Source organism: Epinephelus lanceolatus, chromosome 24 (genome assembly GCF_041903045.1).
Source record: "Epinephelus lanceolatus isolate andai-2023 chromosome 24, ASM4190304v1, whole genome shotgun sequence".
In the NCBI taxonomy this organism is placed as follows: Eukaryota; Metazoa; Chordata; class Actinopteri; order Perciformes; family Serranidae; genus Epinephelus; species Epinephelus lanceolatus.
The window spans coordinates 17,955,002-17,977,221 of NC_135757.1; the positions used below are offsets into that span (position 1 = coordinate 17,955,002).

Below are 22,220 nucleotides of genomic sequence, written 5' to 3' on the forward strand. Positions count from 1 at the left end.
GTTCGTATCTAGCAGGGGTTTGATTATTCATTTTAAAAGTGAGTAACATTCACGTCATGGATGAATTAACACTGACGTCTCCTCAGCTTTGTTTCTCTTCTTTTGTTGTTTCACATCCAACTGACGTGTATTGTTTGCTGCACACTGTTATTTAAAATCGCACAATGTCATTGGTCACCGGGTGTGAATATAATACCACTGCTCTGATTAAAACCCTTCTGAGAAGTTAATCATAGTGTTACCCTTCAGGTAGAGCTGCACCACAATCACCACAATCAATCTGGCCTGCAATGAACCAGGTAGCCAAACTGTCGCATCCTTTTTTTTCTTTTGATTTCATTTTTATGATTCACTGTTTAACTTTACTGATAGTTAACAGCCATCTTTGTTGTTGCTATTTGTAATTCAGCACCACACTTGGCACTTTTATCGAAGGAAAAGTTTGGGCAGGCACTTAATTCAGAGAGCAGTCGTTCACAGAGTGTGTAAGTGCATATATGTGCACATGTGTGTGTCTTATCCTGCTATAGTGTGTTATAGGGCCTGTGTCTCCCATTGATCTGGTGAGCCCAGGCCAAGCCATCACTTTGAGGTGACAGCTAAATGACCAGTAGCCCTAGGCAGCAGCCATCTCGCCAACAGCCTTTGTGTGTTTGCGTCGCAGTACCTAATCGATACGAAATGATACCGCGCGGGAGCTCATCAGCGGTGGCCGTCGCAGCTGACAGAGACGGTAATCTATAGCTTCACTGAGCAATACTTACACAGCACCCCCTCCCCCCCTCCCCCATACGTATGCACACAAAATCTCAGAAAACGCACCCCCTCCCCTCTAAGCTGCCCTTCAGGGTTTTTGCTCCTTCCCATGTGCTCACTAAGAGCTCTGACCCCCAGATTCCAGACTCCTTGGAGAGCAGCATGGCGTCACCAGTGGATCCCAGTTGAGCGGGGGAACCTGCCTACGGGGCTATGAGGAGGGGAAAGGGTGGGGAGCGGGTGAGGAGGTTAACGCTTCGTTTTCCTCAACACTGATCTAAATAGCAGAGCGCCCTCGCTTCGCCCTGGTATTCTCAACGGAGAGAGCGGCAGGGGGTGCAGTGTTTGGCCGGAGGGAGCTTGGAGCTCCTGATGCCTCGACGGGGCTCCGGAGCAACGAAGCAAAGGAGAGATGGAGGGAGTAGAGACACAAAGAGAAAGAGCTTGAGGGAAGAGATGGAGCTAATTTATCTGCCTTCCCTGAGAGAAGAACGAAGAGACAGACAGGTGAAAGAGACAGGGCTCTATTCACGCTATGCAACGTTTCAGATTAGTAAAGTTTTAAGAGAGTGTGTGAGGTGAAGGGTGAAGCCACAGCATCTTCACACCTACAGGTGCATAAGCAAAAAATTACCAGAGAAAGAGAGGGAAAAATATGAAGCTTGAAGAGCTAGAGACAGGAGACAGCAGTCCTCCTCCTCCTCACTGACTAACAGCTCCATCTCTCCAGGCAGCCGAGCCTCACCTAGCTTCAGATAACACGCCGCGGAAACAGCTTAATTACACACACGGCCTTATCAGACGACATTAGCCTCACAGTAATAATCAGGGCCGCTGTCAGCCTCACCGTCAAAGCCTGGCAACACAGCACCTTGAGGCGGTTTTACACAGTGCGGGCTTCAGGCTGATAACAGACACTGCCAGTTGTTAAATCACAATTTGCTGACGGAGTTTGAGGGAATAATGCACATATGGTTGTAAGCCTGACATCTCCTTTGCACACAGTCAATCTTTGATTGGATGGATGCGCTAACAGACACTCGAGTTCTCAGGCAGCAAATTCAATTTTGTTTTGCTGGGCCAAATACTTTGATTTACATTTTAAGCACTGAAAGGGTAAATTCGGTATATTTCAACATAGACCCTATTTTCCCATATTTTTGTATCTAAGTGACAAATGGGAACAACTACTTTTGAAATTGGTCCAGTACTGAGTAAGAGTGCTGCAGCTGTCAATGGCAAAACCATCTGCAATGTAACCATTGTTCACAATGTTCACACCGTCAATTTATGTCCACTGAAAGTGTTTGCTTTTACAACTGACAAGCCCAGATTATTTTGTGCCTGACAACTGATGGGGAAAAGATCTCTACAGAGCTGGATCTTTTTGTTGAAGAACCAGAAACAGCCCCGAAATCGCCATTGTCAAACCCACCAAACTCCATTTACAAAAACAGTAGTTTTATCATAATAAAACACACTCTATTCAAAGAAGACAAAAACAAAATAAAACTCACAAACACTGTCCTGCTTTGTTTCCCCACTGTTCCAACAATCACCAACTCTGGTTTGGTTGAAACAAACTTTGAATTCACCCAGCTGGATGTAAAACTATGCCGGCTCCATACATGCTTAAATTACTGTTTATTTAAATGGAGTCTGGTGAATCCATTTATGTCCATGTTTCTGGTTTCTGGTTAAACAAAAAGAATTTTACTCTTTCATAAAAAGGTCTATCTCTGTAGGGATCCCTTCTATAAGCTGTCAGACACTTATAATAGCAATCTGAGCCTGTCAGTGGCAAATGAAGCACTTTTAGAGAACGTAAATTGACGGTGTAAACATGCCCCAAGTGATTATACTACAGCCTGTTCACTGCTGCCAGCTGCAGCGCTCTCACTCAATACTGGACCAGTATCAAAAGTGTTGTTACCATTAGCCACTTCAACACAAAACATGGGAAAATAAAGTCCAGGTTAAAAAATTTCCAAACTTACCCTTTACTTTAACACTTCAAAGTTCAGTCTTTAGCATGTTGCTCATGGACATGGGGATTGAACCTATGATTATTTCTTTTGAAGACTACTATAAGGACGTTGTTTAAAGTAAGACATCTCCCCACTAAGCCCTCAGTTACTGCCGGTTTACACGACATGTGTAAGTATGTTTGTGTGTAATGGGGAATCTTCAAAGCACCTTTCATCTTGCAGGAAAGCCACAATGATGGAGCACTCAGAGCGCAAAAACCTGGTGACCTCTGCTTAATGGAGCAGAAAGACATTTCCCATCGCTTTCTCAGAGCAGACACAACAGAAACCACACATCCGCATCATCTCCGACACGGGGGACCTTCCCCTCTGTCTTCCCATAGCACAACATAGACAGCAATATGAACAACCCCTCTGTAAAATGATATTTTAAGGGGACCTGTTATGCTTTACTTACTTTCTGTCATAATATTAAACGTTTCAAATAATGAGGTAAATGTATGTAACAAAAAAAAAAAAAAAATCCCTGGGAGAAATAATCTCAGGCTGCAGACCATTCTGAATGTTTCCAGCATTTATTTGCACTTTGGCTACAAGCTGACATGAAATCATGACAGATTTCTTTATATGGTCATCTGCTCCAGGTACGCTACAGCAAGTGTTTACATTACACAGCCTACACCACTACATGTACCTACATGCTAACATCTTGGTTGCCAATGTGCTATATATTCCCCCGATATCGGATCATATTCCTGATGGAATGAGTCTGGATGTAAAGATTTTGGTTTAGAATCTTTAATTCGTGATGTTTAACAGGAAAAAATGTCACAATACACAGTCAATTTACATGTGCACTGCTACATGAAGATACATGCTCATGTTTTGGCTGCAGTGGTCTAAATTTTCACCCAGTTTCAGATCATATTCCTGCTGGAACATGTCTGGTTATAAAGATTTTGATTTAGAAGCTTTAATTGGTGACTTTTATGAGAGAAAGTGCTGCAATACACAACCATTCCACGGCTACAAGTACACTGCTACATAGAGCTACATGCTACATCTTGGCTGCCAATGGTCTAAATTTTCCCCCAGTTTTGGATCATATACCTGCTGGAACATGTCCAGATATTGAGATTTTGGTTTTGAAGTTTTAATTGGTGACTTTTAACGGCAGAAATGTTGCAATACACAGTCAGTTCATGGCTGCAAGTACACGGCTACATGTAGCTACATGCTAACATTTTGGCTGCAAATGGTCCAAATTTTCAACCAAATATGGATCATATTCCTGCTGTAACATGTCTGCCTGATAAGATTTTGATTAAGAGGCCTTTTATTGGTAACTTTTATGAGAGAAAGTGATGCTATATACAGCAATTCCACAGCTGCAGGTACACTGCTAGATGTAGATACATGCTAACATCTTGGTTGTCAATGTGTTGTGTCAATGTTACGTTTTCCCCCAATTTTGGATCACATTTCTACTGCAACATGTGAAGATTTTGGTTTCAAAGCTTTATTTGGTGACTTTAAGCTGGAGAGAATGTCTCAATACACAGTCAGTATACATGTACAAGTACACTGCTACATGTAGCTACCTACTTATGTCTTGGCTGCCAGTGGTCTGGATTTTCCCCCAATTTCAAATCATATTCGGCTGGAACATGTCTTGTTGTTAAGATTTTGGTTTAGAAGTTTTTAGTGGTGACTTTTACGAGAGAAGATGCTGCTATACACAGCCATTCCACGGCTGCAAGTACACTGCTACATGTAGCTACATGCTAATCAGGGATTTGTGTAACTGAAATGCTGGCTGCTGATTTTTCATGGTAGAAAGCACTGCTATTCTCCGTTACAGTCATTCGTTGCAATGCTGATGCAGAGATGCAGAGATACAGAGGACTCGGAAATGCTGACCAATCAGAGCAGACTGGACTTTTTCGGGAAGGGGGTTTAAAGGGACAGAAGCTAAAATTGAGAGTCTCATACAGAAGGTGAATACAGGTGTTCCAGCAGAGACATTATGAGTATGAAGTGTTTTTTGAACATTAAAGCAGGTAAACATGTTCTAATAGACACTCAAAATTCAAGTATGAACCTGAAAACGAGCATAATAGATCCTCTTTTAAAAAAAGGTTGGCGCTCAAGTACTTGGTAAACAAACAGATCCACTCAGTAGCTGTCCTTCAAGTGCTTTAAACAATGGAAGTATAATTGGCTACATTTCCATGACAACTTGTTAACTTGGATTATTCAACTGCATTTATTTTATGTAATCAATTGACTAAAAAATGATGGACAGAAACGCACAAATTCACTGGTTCCAGCTTCCCAAATGAGTGGACATGCTTCTTTTCTCTCCTTCAGTATTTTGTCCCACAATAAAAAAACTGCTGTCACATTTGAATAATCCATCTTACCACACAGACAAAGCCACACTCGTATCCTCTAAACACTGGAAGTAGTTTGACAAGTAAACAGATTGAAGTTGTGGAGATCTGCCGACCTTGAGCGCAATACAGACATTATTAAGAGGTCTTAGGCTCGGGATACAACAAGTGCACTGCATATAAAGACCTCTGCTGTTCCATCTAAATAGCTTGTGACAAAGTGTGGAAAATGTCTTTGTTCTGGTATTAAGTCGAGGATCGCAGAGGTGAGGGAGAAATAGGATAGAGGGGAGGAGAGGAGAGAACAGAAGAGAAGAGAAGAAGCATCTTGAGACTGAAGAAGATGAATGATGGAGAGGATGATGAGATTGGAGCGAAGAGGAGAATAGCAGGGCATGGAGGATGGGGGGGGGGGGTATAATCCCGATGAGTGGAGCCGTGTTGCACTCACTGGGGAGGGGAACTCTGTCTCTCTTTAACTGGATTTGGGTGAGCTGCTGTTTATCGGCGTATGAGTTGCCAAGCACTCCCTCTCAGCTGTCAAAACCATACTAATCTAATCAGGAGACATTTCAGCCATTCGCTTTCAACACGGCAGAGTGCAGAGTGCATACTGGACATGTTTGTTCGTGCTCGTGTGTGTGAATGAAGCAGAATATGTATATGCGTGTGTGGGTGCATGGATAGAGGGGGTCGGCGACAACAGTGGTTTTACACCGGGGTTAGCAGCTTGCAGCAGGATTTGGGGAGTCTGTGCTCCGGATGTGGGGACCCCATTGTGTGCGGCAGGCTGGCTAATCTTCATTACCGCACACAATGACGGGGCAAGAGAATGGGGCCTTGGCTGGAAAAGGCACGGAGAAACAAAAGAGCGGCGAGCAGCGAAAGAGAAAGAGAGGGAGAGGGGAGGAGGGCCGAAAATAACAGAGGGGAGAGGAGAGAGGGGAGAGATAAAGGGAACAGTGAAGCGGAAAAACTCTGCTTCCTCCTCATACAGTGCCAGTCAGAAAGGGCTGCTCGGTACCCCAATCACGTCCACAAACCGTGAAGTGCAACTGTGGCGCCGTGCCCGCACTGATAAGAGCCAAAATGGTTCATTCTTACATGCTCCTCTATGGCTGAATAGGAAGCCACCTCTGTTTTCTGCCAGCCTGGTCTGTGTTTAGCTTTCGCCGCGCAGGTGTTGTGTAACACTCAGCTTGTCTGTTAGGGCCGCAGTTTCAGGCTTTGTCACTCATTACAGCACCAAACCTCAGGGTTAGCTAAGAAGAAGCAAAGGGTGGGAATGTGTTGCGAGCAAGTAGCAAGAAAACAAGCAGCAAAAGCAGGTCAGTGGCACAGTCTCACAAGGCCAAGGTGGATTAGCTCAGGGTCGCACTGGAGTGTGTGTTTTTGGGGGAATCTGTGCAGTTACGCAAGAGCGTGTACATCCCGGTGACTTTATGTGTATCCGCGACCGTGCAAACAGGAGGTGGGGCACTGTCGTTCCGTCTTTATTCCCGCAGCAATGCTTTCAAAACAAACCTGAGCGACAAAGATTAGCTCAAGCCGCTTAAAAAATTGAAAGACGTCTCCTCACCACTGCTACTGCCGTGGGCTCTCCTCCAAGAGATATGAGAGAGACTAAGAGAGCGTGTGTGAGTTTAGGTTGGGCGAGAATGGGCGGAGGCAGCGCGGCAGCCTGAACCTGTTCACCCCTCTATGCCGAGCGGCTGGCTTTTCAGTGTGAAGCGTAAGCGGAGTGCGAGGACTTTTCACCCCAATTTTATCCTGACAATGTACAGCTGCGGAGCGGAGAGGCGAAGAGAGCAGTTAGATGCACTAAGAAAAGTGTTGGGAACTCATTGACTTTGGCCTTTAGCTGCATGTGTGTTGGTGTGTGGGTGCTTTGACTGGTGTCCCACAAGAAGAGCATTTGGTTTGAGAAGGCGGGTGATTACAGGGCAAAGGGGAAAGCCCCGGAATAACAGCTGCGTTAAGATTCGGGGTTAAAGTTCAAAGGCTGGCAAATTAATGTGGTTCAAATTAATGGGAGGTCGTGGAAACATGTGCAGCATAAGAACAAGTGCATGTGTGCAAGTGACCGACACACATACAGTATACACACCAGCTGCTCCGCCAAATATTCAAAAGAAGACAGCCACTTTTCATCTTCGTGCACACACAGGTGCAAACACACACACGCACATAAACCCAATAAACTCTGTCTGTGAAGCTCTCTCTGTCTCTCTCTTTCTCGCTTATACACACACACATACACCGATGAAAATTATTGATGTGCTCTCTTATAAAACAGTGGCTGCTCCCTAAAGTATTCCTGGCAACATCACAGGCTGAAAATAGCTGCCGACCCAAATAACTTTCCCCGCCGGAACGAAGACGGAGCCAGACCACAGCCACCGGCGACTGGCTTTACTAATTGGCATCATTTTACAATGAAATAATATCTGGGGCAAAAGACTGAATAACACATAGCAGTAAACTGGAGAGCAGGAGGATGTGCTTTGAGGGAGGGAGGGTCGGGGGGAGGACGGGGATGCCTTCGCTCTTGTTAGCGTAAGTTATCAAATTCTCTTCACTGAAAATATGCGAGGGGGGAATTGGGTAGTGAAACATTTATGTGACACCATCAGTTTAGTTAAAAGATGGGAAAAACATCAACAGCAGGGGTTCTTAAATGTTTTTAAGTCATAAACTGGTATTTGTATCACAGATCCCCATATGGATTTGTTTTTTATTGGCTTAGCACTGAATAAAAGAATTTATTGCACTTAGCTGGGTTTAACACCCCGCAAGGACTCGACTTTGAGATGACGCAGCACATTCTCACACATTTAGGTGAGCACAATTGGCTGAGTCTGAAGAATGACAGCACACACAGCAAGAAGAATATGTTGGCATTGTATGTCTCTGCAAACCACGGGTACGTTACATTTGTGCATTTCATACGTATCATATCAACGTTTCTAAGGTGACGTAGATGTGATTACATGTTTATGAGCTGAGTTTCTCATCAAGAGGTGGAGGGGATGGTGGATGGCAGGTGAGATGGCTGCCAAGCTGCAGACCACATTAAAATCTGGTGTTGTTTAGTGAGGCACAAGTGGCATTTCCAGCAACGATTGTGCCACCAAAAGCAGGTGGTTTTTAGCAAGACATTAGTGGCATTTCCAGTTGCAATTATGCCACCAATACCATGTATTTTTAGCAAGACATCTGTGGCATTTCCAGCAGCGACTGTCCCACCAAAACCGAGTTTTTTTAGTGAGACATTAGTGGCATTTGTAGTGCCGATTGTGCCACCAAAACTGGGTGTTTTTAGCAAGACATTAGTGGCACTTCTAGCAGCCATTGTGCCACCAAAACTGGGTGTTTTTAGCAAGACATTAGTGGCATTTCTAGCGGCCATTGTGCCACCAAATCCAATTCTTTTTTAGCAAAACATGGCATCATTTCCAGTGGCATTTTTTCCATCAAACCTGGATGTTTTTAGTTAAGTATTAGTAGCATTTCCAGCAGCGATTGTGCCACCAAAACCAGATGATTTTTAGCAAGACATTAGTGGCATTTCCAGCTGTGATTGTGCAACCAAAACCAGGTGTTTTTAAGCAAAACATGGCATCATTTCCAGCGGCAACTGTGCCACCAAAACAGGACATAAGTGGCACTTCTCGACTTGATTGTGCCTCTAAAACAGGGTGTTCTTTTAAACATTAGCAGCTTTCCTAGTGGCAACTGTGCCACCGAAAGTGAGTTTGCTTTAGCAAGATAATGATGGCATATCGAACTGCGACTGTGCCACTAAAGTGGGTGTTTATTAGCAAGATATTGGCAGCCTCTCTACAGTCAGTTGTGCAATAAAAAGTGGGTGTTTTTGGAGAGATATTGGCGGCACTTCTAGTGGTAATTAAGCCACCAAAACTGGGTGTTTTTAGCGAGACATCAGCAACATTTATAGCCATGAATTTGCCACCAAAACCTGGTGTTTTTTGTGAGACAATGGCAGCATTTCCAGCTGCGATTGTGCCACCAAAATCAGTGGAATTTTTTGTTAGCTTTGATTTTAGTGGAACAACCTGCCATTTTCCGTCTAATTTTACATCACATACACTAATCTAATTTAAAATGACCTGATTTCAATGGGAAATAAATCAAACATTTGAACTATTTGAGATTTTATGCGCAGATTCTACTTTTCAGAAACAAAAAACAAACAGTTTTTGCATCCAGAATTCTTTGACACAGCCCATTGTCTTTGCCCAAGGCCCTGCACTTGTGTCAGCCCACAAGATTCCACCATATCTCCCAGTTTAGACCAAAAAAATCCCCAACACTGCTAAACACATCCCATGAACTGCTCACACACACTCACATGCATGTACTGTACATACAGAGGAGAGATAGAGGGAGGAAGGCATAAACACAGATGTCTTTTGGCAGCCCAAATCTTAATTAGCACCAGGAGATCCATCTAATCAAAGGGTTGCCAGCCCATCATTAAGGCTAAAACACACACTGCTCTCCTCACACACCAGAACAGAACAATGGGAAACAGAGGTATGCTGTCACGCTGATGAATGGCTCTTCCCACAGGTCTCATTAAATCACAGAAGGGCACTTCCCAGGCTGTTGGAGTTAAGCAGGGCGCAGAAACGCCTCACCCTCTCTGTCTGTCTACTTTGACACTTACACAGCCGTTTTTTTTAACCAAGGCTACATGTCAAAATAATATTTTTCTTCGTGAAAAATTGTGCTTTCAGGCTTTGACATATAGGCTAATCCCAATTCAAGCTGAATCTGCCTGGTTTTGAGGATACAAGTCATATCTTATTCAGACAACTCGGCCCTGCAGGGATTTGGAATGACTGAAACTACATGACGTACCCAGTTGGCTGGAGATACCAGTGTCTTTAGGGTAATTTGGGACCCAGTTTAATCTTCCAGTGAATTTAGCATCAGCTGCTGACAATGGAAAACATCTTTTATCTGTTTGTGACCACCAATCTGAGCCCTAAAATACACGTAGTATGAGATCAAGATTAAAGCTTGATCTCATAATTTTTCTTGTAAGATAAAAAAGTAGGGAGAGACAGAAACTCATAATTAATGCAAGAAGAGCAGGATGAGGAATCTTTGGAGAAAAGATGGATGGAAGGTGGGAGACTGAAGGAGGAAAAAGGTTGTGACACACTGGCCAATCAGGCAGGCAGCTCTGGAGCAGCGAGCCATAGCAGGTGGAAAAACACCACTGGCTTTGCATGCTGGACAACCGCAGCTGAGTGTTGAGTCTGGCATGCAAAACGCGCCCACACATGACTGCATAGCCACGTACAGAGACACACAAACTTGGTGTCCCTTACAATGTAATTCAGCTCAGTCTTCTCAAAGCCGACAACTGGCATCATTACGTCTTTGCTGGAACCTTGAACAAAATCCTTTTAAAAGACTTTAACAAAAGCACATGCACCTGAAACGTCATCAAGGCCTGCAGTGGCGACTCAGTTGTGATCTTCACCAACGACTGTCTTGCTTTATAAACTATCCAACCGGTTTCAGAGCGTGCGCGTCCTTGTGGCTGTCACCACCAAGAGCTTAGGGCCGTGATTGATGACTGGCTTCAGATGACAACAACAAGCAGCGGTGTTTACTCAGGGCAAATTGCCCTTGTCTCTCTCTCCACCTTCCATCTCTTTCTCCCCCTCTCCCTCTCTAGCTCAATCTTTGGAGAGAGATGGTCCACATGGCTGCATCTCTGGTTTCTGGATGGCTACGAGTCCCTCGAGGTGGGATTAGCCTCCCAGAATGACAGCTAAACAAACAAATAGGCCAAAGCTGGTCTTCCTGGCTTGCCAAGGCTGCCTAGCAACAGGTAGGCAGCAAGATGGGATGTAACGCTTGGTATGTCAAAGCCAGTGTGACGGCTATAAAATGCCTGGACATGGTGTGAATGTGTGGCCATAATCAAAGCCAATGGATTTTCAAACATGTGAGAAGGCTGGAAGATTAAACACACTGATGTCCAAGTAGGAAGATAGGGAAGAAGTAACCACGGCAACCAATGATCACTTGAGGCCTTTGCAATTATTTCAAGTCATTTAAAATACATATTGCTGAAGTGTCACTCTGATGAGATTCAGCCATTAAAATAAGCAACGTCAAACGTGCCAACGCCTACATGTTAACGCAGATGATGATTCATCTTATTGTTTACCTCAAAGAGCAGCTGGCGCTCTTTGATAGCTCTTTGACAGTCAGATACTGTATGGACCCTTCAGAATACATGTTCTCATTAACAGATACTTACACATCCATGAATGTACATACTTGATGACAGCAAGCAGTTTAAAGTTTAAATTGTTTTTCATTTCGGTCCACTCTTACCAATTTCCGTGGCAGGGAGATTTGATTTTCCCTGACCAATCACCAGAGACAAATGAATCCCCCTGAATCTATCGTCATTTTAAGGTGACACTGATGCATAGCCATGCCAACATACTGTTTTTCCCAGGGTTTTAAGAGTGTAGCAGAGCAGGTGGAAACAAACTATAATGTTGGCCATTATTAAGAAGACATGCTGTCGATGTCAAACTGTAGCAGTAGTCTTGTCTGTGTACTAATTGGCCAATCGTTATTTCCTCCATGGTGCTTATTGGATCAAATTTTCAACTGAGAAACCGTTGTTTCATGTCACAATGCCAGACCGTTTGGTCAACTCAGTGTTGTGGGTGTGGATGGATTCACAGGTCTGAACCCAACTTTTTCTTGATGTGTAGGAAACCATTGCATCCAGTAGGGTTGGGTCACGATGGTTGCCAGTCAGCAACCACTCAGAGCAAGCGCCCTCGTCCACACCAACACCAGGTTAGCAGTGGTGCTAATGGCGTTCATTGCATGCTTAAAAAGTAAGAATTCTCATTTATCGACCAGATGACCTGTGGGCTAACAGTTGCTGCCTCCATCGTGAAGATTTGCCACTGTCACTCATCAACATCTGCTCACAAGCACAGGGCTGACTGCCATTTATCATTATTATTGAATTCACTGGTAACGTTATAGAAATAGTGAATATCACACACTAGCAGGCGGGGCAGAAAGTGACAAAAGCGTTCTGAGTAAGTTATTAATACTTACGCCTACGTAAACATTGCATGCAATGTTTCACCCTCTCTTCCCCCTGTCGGTCTCTGTCTCTCCATCAAACACACACAGACCTCAGTCCTGATTATCTCTGTGTAACCTCTGGACTCTCGTGTTGTCTGTGTTGTGTTGATATAAAGAGGCCCAGACTGATCTTGGTTTATTCCTGACAACTCTGACAGCAAGAGGTAAAAACTAAAGCCTCCGTCAATTATGACTATATAACTCGAGCCCGTCTCCCATAGAGTACAACAGCAAAAGGGGAGAAGAAAGGTGGGAGACACGCCTTTCTAGGTGGGGTACCCCCAGAGGTGAACGTAGGGGTACAGAAACTGTTCCTAAGTGTGTCAGGTACTAACAACTGAAACAAATTTTGTGTAATTATAATACTTAATATTACAAACGTACATTTGACTTTGTTACAAATATTACATAACTGACCTTGTCACATCTGTCCTTTTCTCAACCAGAGAAATGTACTACTGTAGTGCATAGAGTTGGCAGTTTGTGGGTTGGGTCTAGTTCAGGTGGTTGATTAACGCATAACGCATATTTTTTGTGTCGATGGCATCGTTTATAAGAATGTAGAGACATTGTTATATGCCATTTCTATAGACAACGCCCAACGCTAGCACTCAGCCAAGAAATAGTCCCTTCGATAGGCCTGATCAGGATGCCTCCTGGGCACCTCCCGTTAGAGGTGTTCTGGGCACGTTGCACTGGTAGGAGGCCCGGGGCAGACCCAGAACATGCTGGAGGGATTAGATATCTCATCTGGCCTGGGAACGCCTTGGGGTTTGCAGGAAGAGCTGGAAAGTGTTGCTGGGGAAAGGGACGTCTGGGGTGCTTTGCCTGGCCTGCTGCCCCTGTGACCTGGCCCCAGATAAGCGGATGAAAATGGATGGATGGATGGTTATGCACATTTGTTTGCCTTTGGTCGGAATCAGGCTAGTTGTTTACCCCTGCTCCCATTCTTTATGCTAAGCTAGGCTAACTATCACCTGCCTTTAGATTTGTGTATGATTGACAGATATGAGAGTGGTATCGATACTTTTATCTATCTCTAAGCAAGAACGGGAATAAATATATTTACCAAAATGTCAATTTGCTCCAGTTCCAGTCTGTAAACAAGATTCATCCAGTCATAGCCTTCTGACAGTGAGTCTCATCCAGTCTGTCCTGTCCACTGACACATAATACTCAGCTGATATTAGAGTGTGTCTTCTAAAATGCAGCGCTCACAGCTTGGTCTGATGTGACTCTTTTGATGCGACGTTTCCACCAGCAGCTTGGCAGCGTTTATTTGTGACACGCTCTGCGTAAATGAGCCTTTATTCAGCATTGTGCCAATTTTTGATTGCGTAACCCTCCCAAGTGCAACTTTTTGCAGAGAGACTGACTTTAAATAGGGGTTAGAGCAGGGCAAATCAAACAAGGCAGCTGTGACTTCGTCTTCTCAGAATTTGAAAAAAATGAACGAGAGACAGAGCGAGAGAGAGAATCATGAGATAAAGAGAGACAGACAGAGAGTTGGTGGTAATTCCAAAGCATAAAACGAGAGCCTGAGACTTCTCTTCCTTCTCTTCCTTTCTCTTTTCTCCCTGCGGTTGCCAAGCCGGATGGCAGCAGCGAAGCATGTCGGATCACTGTAAGGTGCTGTTACGGCTTCCCGATTTCGCCTCAAATGATGTGAAAGTCATTGCCAAGCCATGTGTGCTGGTGTGAGGTGAAAAAAAAATGACTGGCTCCTCTTCTCACTGTTAATCAAACCTGGGGTGGCAGAGTGTTTTGCAGACGGAAGCCATACATAAAGATGTGCTTGTTCACCACGCTCCCTCTCCCTCCCCCTCCTCGCTGCCTTTTTTCTTCTCCACCACCAGCGCCACCTCCTCTGCCTCTCTCCCCTCTCCCAGTCACCAGAGCATCAGACAAATGAATGCTTCCTCCACGTCCTCTCTTTCATCAGCGCTTCCAACCTTTTCATCAACGCCCATAAAGCAGTAGAAGGCATCTATCGCTGGCAATCGCCTCTCAGCTGCCTGAGTGATGAGACAGAGGTGGCAGTTCAGTAAGCGCTCTTATAGCAGAATGGATGTTACTGGGTCAGGGGGTCGCTCGCACATCTCATTACACAACATACACACAAACCTGTGCACCTGCATGTGATGGTGTGTGCACAGAAAACATCCTGATCTCGAGAGAAATGAAATCCTGTGCTGCATGTCTCAGCAAACCTGAGGGTGCATGCATGCAGCACAGATTAATAAATGCAGAGGATCTCTGGAGGCTAAACTAAAGGTAAAAAGCAAACACAGAAAAGAAGTGCCTAGAAAACAGCAAGCACTGTCTTGTTAACATAACTGCTGCTGCTCAGGAGCCAAATTGGGTTTTTGCTGTTACAGCTCATTTATCTGTTTATACTAATTAGATGAACTCATAGCTCTTTTATTACAGTCTCTTTTTTCCCCCCGTAAACAGACTGGCATCTTTTCTCAGAATCGATATATTGAGTAATAACCTTGTAGCTGGAAAACACTTAAAAGCGTCCAGCGGAGATGCTGCACTGGACGCACAAAGGCTCCCTTTCATGCCTCGGCGCGTCACGGGCCAAGGCCGTGTCGAATAGATTCTACGTGGCATCCATCTTCAAGATCTTCTGACTGCTATAGGGTTAGAGGCGAGCGAAACAACGCAGCGAGAAATCAATTTCATATTTGATACATGAGCGTCATGAGGTAGCACGGGCTCGTTGGAATACTTTGAGGATGTCTGGAAATTAACTGCAGCTATAAAACACAAACTAGAATGACTCTGCTGTCCCGTCTGGGGTGATGCTACCGTCTTTTCTGCCTTCAATCACATTTTAAGGGGCTTTGTGCAAACTGGACCAGACGTCGGTTAAACTAAAAGGGAATTAACTAAATTTTTCTTTGGAGAGCGTCCAAACTTGATTTCAGGAATTCCACATCTCATACTTACAGCTGATGTGACATTTTAATAAAGCCAGAGGCGCGGAACGAAGACGCCACCAGGAGCTCTTTCGAGACAAATAAGATTAAGTCCCAGTTTGTCCTTCCTCCTCCTGCTCGCAGAATACTCAACTGTGCCCGTTACAGGATTGATTTAATTTTAATTTGCATAAAATTACATCAAATAGCAGCGAGTGAAAGGTCACACAGAAGACATGGGGTGTTTTTTTTTTTAACTGCTTAGTTTATTTTAGCCTCATGCTTGCACAGGAAACACATGATTCAGACATTTAAACTCATTCATCCTCATTGCTGCTGCTCTGCAAAGCAAGGAGTGCGACTTTGGGGACGTAGTTACCTGGCTGTGTTATAGCAGAACTGAGCAGCATACAGCGTGGGGAAAACACACAAGTCCAGAGCTTACACAACAGCCCTGCAGAGATCAAAAATCCATACTGTGCTAATTCTATAAGAGGAAAGCGGCAGAAAAAAAGAGAGAACGGAGAAACAAGGGATGGAGGAAGACGAAGACAGGATGGAGGGGGCCAGTTGGCTGCGCTCCCCAGCATGCCTGCTGTGTGTGAGAAAGCAGCTGTGGCCTATTGAGGATTACATAACATGCTGAGACACATACACAGCGGCGTGCACGTACGCAGCCGTGCACGCCACAGCGTATGGATGCATATGGATGTTCAGTGTCGCTGCAGATTTCCAGCTCTAACATTTCCCACTTCATCTTCCTCCTCCTTCTTTCTTTTGGGAACTGCCCATTGGTTCGACAGCCCATTGGTTTGACATCCCATTGTTTCGACCATATTAAACTCATTGTTCCGAAGTCCGCTCTGAAATCATCATGACGCCCTGTGGTTAAGGTCTGGTTAGGTTTAGGCACAAAAACCACTTGGTTAGGGTCAGGAAAAGATCATGGTGTGGGTTAAAATGAAAAAGAAAGTGGCAAACACATAAGCCGTGAGCCTGCTCCGCCTCAAGCTGGTCGCGGCGCACCATACGCCCGCCATGAGCCGTTCAGCACCGCGGACAGTCGGACTAATGGGATGTCGAACCAATGACATGGACCCCTTTCTTTTATCCTCATCATGATCTATCTAGAAACCAAGACTGGGGTCACTGTGCTATCTCTCTGGCCTTCACCACAGATTTAGGAGTGACCTTACCCCTGGCGACAGGGGCGGATTATGAGACAGTGGGCCCTTGGGTACGGATATGCAAAGGGCCCCAACACAGCTCCCACAGGAGCAAGACACAGACTTTGTGGTGGTGTTTCCATCTCTTTGCAGTTGTTGCATCTTTTTGTGGTCACTTTCTGTCTCCTTGTGGTTGTTTTGTAGTATTTTGTTCCTCTTTGAGATTATTTTGTGTCTTTTTAAGGTAGTTTTGTATCTTTTTTTGGTCATTGTGTTTCACTTTGTAGTTATTTTGTGTCTTCTTTGAGGTACTTTTGTGTCTTTCTAAGGTGTGTCTTTTTATGGCGTTTTGAGGCCATTCTGTGGCTGTTTTGCCAAAGTTTGTAGTTATTTTGTGTCTCTGTGTAATTCCTTTGCATGTCTTTGTGGTCCTTTTGAGTCTCTTCCTGGTCAGTATGTGTTAATATGGCATTTGACATTTCGCAAGTGAAGGCCAGAGGGCCCCCTGACATTTTCAGCCCTGGTTCAGTGCCCGGTAGGACCATTCAGGAATTATGCTTGGAGGCAGTGGTGGATCTTCCTAGGGCGCCTCCCAAAGGGGGGCCATGAATTTCTTTTTTTAACTTAAAAAAAAAAGAAAGAAAACTTAAGGGAAAATATATCCAAAGTGCGTGTTTAATAAAAAAATTTTTTGGGTGGGGAGTGCCCAAGGGGAACTTGCCTAGGAGGCACTGCTTGGAGGCCTCAGCCAAAACACACAAAATAACTCCATCCATCTCCATCCCTACTTCTTCATCCTGATCCTCAGGACACCATGCATCCTTGCCCTCTTCTTCTCCGACTGTCTCTCTGAGTGTGTTCGTCGCTCTTGGGGGGGGTTCGAGCCCACCGGACTGTGAAATGTGAAACCCTGCGGCGGGGAGAATGTGCATGCTCTGCAACTTCCTCCACCTCTACGTTTGCAAACCCCCTCCGCCCCCACCCCCAGACAGTGCCGCCGCTGCTGCTGCTCCTGCTCCTGCTGCTGCTGCTGGCTGGGAAATGTTCGTGTTATTGAGTCACGAGCAAGAAGTGGATGTAAGTGGATGCATCTGAGCATGCGGGCTTGCATATGGAGGTCGCGCCGGAGCGCCCTGCTGCTCCTTCCACATTTAGAAACACCCAAGCCAATCTGTGCACATCCACATATAGAAGCCCATAATGCACCATGCAGCAACATACAGACGTTTCGCTTGGGTAGGCCTCAGGCGTTCAGTCTACATGTGTGTGTTGAGCCCCTCAGGGATAATTTATGTGTTGGACGGTATGGAGTGTGTCCTGAGGTCAATGACAGACAGCCATTTGTGGTGTTCTGTTACGTCCTATCCATCAGGGTCAAGTGCTGTGGGTGAGGGCACGTCATCAGCGAGCCTGAAAAATCTATCATATCAGCCTGAAATCCGATCCAGATGTTTTGTCTTTTATATTTTGGCCTCCGAATGCTCAGAAGAAGCTGATACATGTTTGACAGTAAAGCCAAATGAGGCTTTATCACAGTGAATGCCAGTTTACAAAAGAGTGTAACAAGCTCTGGAAACTGCAGCCAACATCAACAGCGATGTCTGTTGGTATGAAGATGCAAAATACCACGTGTACACTTTGCTTTGAGGGAAACTGGGTTCCACATATAATGAGTAAGTTATGACCAGCTATGCTTGTTCCAAATCCAGCTCAGCCCTGCTGTTTGTTCCAACTCTGAACAACCAACTGTACTGGGATTTGGAAGCGAGACAGCACAGTTCAGTTTGGCACTATTTAGTTCAATAATGGAACAAATAGCAGCCTGAAATGTACCATCTGCAGACCTCCAAAACACTTTCCTGCTTTTCTACTCCCCATCCCCCTATAAGCGCCTGAATCATGCCTCACAGACACCAACAGGGGACACAGTCATCATTCTTGCCATCGCATCTCAGGGAGCCATTTAGGGTTTGACTACAACGGCCTCCTATCTCACCATCAGACCCCATAAAAGCATCAAATTCTAAATTGTGCCTGGAATACAGAGGGGATTGCTCAAGCCGCGGGTCTCTGCTGGAGGCAGGAGCTTTTAAGGTGAGCCACGACTCATAATTCATGTATTCAGGAGGGCTCGGTGGCGTCTTCATGTTGCTACAATGGACGCAAGGATCGCTTTGCCAAGAACATCTCTGTGTGCTGTGTGGGGAGAGAGAGCAGGGGGCTTCAAAGTGTGGGGCAAGTCATAATCCTTGTGCTCACAAGGACACAATGCAATCTTCTCATCCCAAATAAGGGTTGTTTTCCAAAAAGTTTGATATTTGCTCCAATGATTCGTTATGGGACACAGGATGCTTTGAGCCTGCAAATTGGAAAAAGTGTTTTTCAAACTATATAAATGATTTATTCCCACCCACCCCCTGCCCTGTTTGGTGTTTTCTTTAATTATGGTGCTCTCTGGAATCGGGATCATGGCAAATAATTAGTTTTATGCTGTAAAAAATGATTAAATCTGCGCTTTTTAAGTAGAAAAACTGGCTAAAGGTGCAAGAAGTGTGTCATAGGTGTACATTTCAGGGGGGGTGCAGGGAACACGTTCCCTTCAATATCTACAACATGTGCATTTGTAACCCCCCCCATAAAGACATGAAAGTAGCAGAGGACTTTCAGTTTGACAAAATTAAAGACATTTAAATGCAGAAAAGGCACAAATTACAAACCTACATCCTTGTTTAGATCTATAGATCAGGAATGAAACCTGTGACATTTCATTTTTTAAAGACTATCAGTAGACACAGACGTAAATTTCAGGGGGGACACAGGGGGCAAGTCCCCCTCAATATATTTAGCACATGTGCATATGTCCCCCCTATAAACCATGGAGTAGCAGATGACTTTTCTGACAAAATTAAAACGACATTTCCGTCGTAAACCGATGCAGAGAAGGCAAAAATAAATGCATAAAATTCATCAGAATGCAGAAAATTAAGTGTCTGATGCTCAAAATTTTCAGGCAGAGGACCCCCCAAACCCCCCGTTTTATGTGTGTCCCGCCAATGTTGATCAAAACATACACCCTTGTGAAGATCTATAAATCAGCAAAGGAACCTGTGACATTTCATTTTTGAAAAGTCTATCAGTATATGGCACAGGCGTAAATTTCAGGGGGGACACAGGGGGGCTCGTCCCCCTCAATATATTTGGAACATGTGCATTTGTCCCCCCCAATAAAAGACAAATTTGATTTTGACAGAATGTGGGGAATCAAGTGTTTGATGCTCAAAATTTCAGGTGGATGACCCCCAAACATCCCCGTTTCATATGTGTGTCCATGTTGTATTTCATGACAGTAGCAGAGGACTTTCATTTTGACAAAAGTAAAGACAATTCCATCTTAAATCGATGCAGAGGAGGCAGAAATTGATGCATACAAATTCACCAGAATGCACAATATTAAGTGTCTGATGCTCCAAATTTCCTTGGGGAGGACCCCAAACACAACCCTTGCTTTATGAGCCAGGTTCAACAGCTGAGTTCATCTCTAAAATCTGATGTCTCATATTAAAAAAAAAGCATTTTCTCATACAATCTAAAAGCAGAATGCACACTATGCAACTGCCGAATAACAGCACGTATCTGCGTGTACATTCTCCACATTTAAGAGACAGTGACTGTGAAACTTGATGATTTTCCTTAATTCCAAAATGGACGTTGTCTCTTCAGAAAACTGACATTTCCAGTCTCCACAGATGAGAGCTTCCCCAGCCTTTTTGCCTCACACGCAGCTGCCTCTCTTCCATTTGCATTAGGTATCGATTTCGCAGGCTGTGGGTGAGAAACAGGGAGAGAAAGACACGCGCTGCATATGGTACACGCAGGCCCCGTGCAATTTAAAAATCCACTGACAGTGAAGCTGGGAGTTGGAGACTTGTTATGAAAAGATGCGTCAGTGGCTAACAGTTGGATGCCAATTAGGCTGCTTGGCCACAACGAATGGATCCGCGGTCACGCACCGGTTTCTCTCCCCCCCCGTCACTCCTCCCTCCCTTCTTACGCATGGAGCAGAGAAGTGGGGAAAAGCTGAAGCTCCTATTGCATGAACAATACCGGCATCAAATTTCCATGCAATGATTTTTTTTTGCTCGGTCAGTGAAGTGCAGCATGGAAAGCATCATCACCAGCAGCAGCAGCAGCAGCATTGCAGGTGGGCCGACGGCTGCATGGCCCTTATTTTGACTTAGATATGGTAAAGGAAGGGTTGCTTAGTGAGAGATGGAGCTCTTATGCATGGCAGGTGCAAACAAATTGATATTATAGAAGAAAAAAAATGACATATTAAGGTGAGAAACCCATGTTGGATATTTAAAAGTGCAGATTTTACGCACATTTTCACCAGAAAATGTTGAAAGACGATATTTCTGCATGTATTAGTAACATTTTGAACAATTAAAATGCACGGAAACACACACACACTCTCTCTCTCACACACACAGGTATATTTTCCACTATGAAATTTTGGGCTGACATAAACAGAGACGAGATGTGTGAGGAATATAAGATCAGTAATGGCCGTGTAAAGTGCCGGTGCGTCTCCCCCACGCAACCATCACCATGTGGCCGCGTGCTTATCTCCCCATATTCATCCTCTGAACTTGGATGGAGTAAGTGTGTGTGAGGTGGGTTTAAAAAAAACGTGCAGGTGAACACGCAGATGACAGTTATCCCTCTCCTGCGCTGCCTTTACACATTTTTCCACCGCTGCATTTAAAACATGGTACAAAGCCAGACATGTTAGGGTATCTATAATGAATAAGTGAAGGGACTTCTCTCCGTGCAGGGGGGGTTCACTACTCAGTAATCTGAGGGATGCAGATGTATTATTCACGATCAATTCAGTCCCTATTATGGGATTCGGATCTTCATCTTTCCTAAATCGCATTTGACAGCTTTATTACGCGCCGGCGTGCGTTCGCATCTTATCCACTTTGCCATCTCTGGGAAAATTGTCAGATATATGAGTGATGAAAAGCATTTCATCTCCTTATTTCTCCCTCAACTACCACGCTTTGGGGAGAAAAGTTGACGCCTGCATCCCGAGCGCGTGTGAACCCAATCAGAGAGCGGACCGTGTGGTTTAAAGCGCCGGATAGAGATGATGCACGCCGGCTGTAGGGCTGAAAGTTGACACGTACCTGCTGCCAGTTTTCCTCCAGCGAAGGCATGGCAGAGAAGTAGCCGGTGTCGTGAACGAGCTGAAGTTCCTGAAAGATACTGTGGTTCGCTAAGACATCCATGCTGGCGCTCGGTGATGGAAAACAAGAATGATCCACAAGAAATGTGCCTCCTTTCTTGGCTGTGTCAGACCTCTGCATCCACTTCTTTAATATTAGTCCATAAGAGAAAATTAATTTGTCAGTGTGGCGGCTGGAAATGTGGCGATTAGGGTCCCTGTACCTGCGCGCATTATCGGACTCGGTGCGTAAAAGAGACAGGGGGTGATGGAGGCTCCATGCGTATCCGTGTTGCCAAACTAGACACTGATAGGGAGCCAAAGGAGGGGAGGGGCTTGGTAAACGAAGGGGCGTTGTTTGGTTTGTCAATCAACTCCCCCTGCTTGTCCGTTTAAGGCGAATGGGCGGTTGAGGGGTTATTTGAGCCGCGACGGAGCGTGGAGAGGCGGGGTTAGGCAGATTTAGCGGGCGGGATTGGCTCCAGCGTTACGTCACTCAAGTCGAATATGGGCTCGATAGGTGAGCTATTTATGGATGGGTATATTAGATTTGGAAGAAGGTCTGAAAGGCTAGTCTGAGAGGAGAAGCCGTGCTGTAAACATCA

At 44.9% G+C, this 22,220-nt stretch overlaps 1 protein-coding gene across 1 annotated transcript in view; it reads right to left on the bottom strand.

Moving 5' to 3' along the window:
* Positions 1 to 21,910, bottom strand: part of LOC117250187 (Krueppel-like factor 7) — a 54,909-nt gene extending 32,999 nt beyond the window's left edge. Inside the window, exon 1 of the mRNA XM_033616255.2 lies at positions 21,578 to 21,910. Coding sequence (XP_033472146.2) covers positions 21,578 to 21,757 — 180 coding nt within the window. The 5' untranslated portion in view covers positions 21,758 to 21,910. The remainder of the gene's footprint in view (positions 1 to 21,577) is intronic.
* Positions 21,911 to 22,220: the final 310 nt, after the last annotated feature.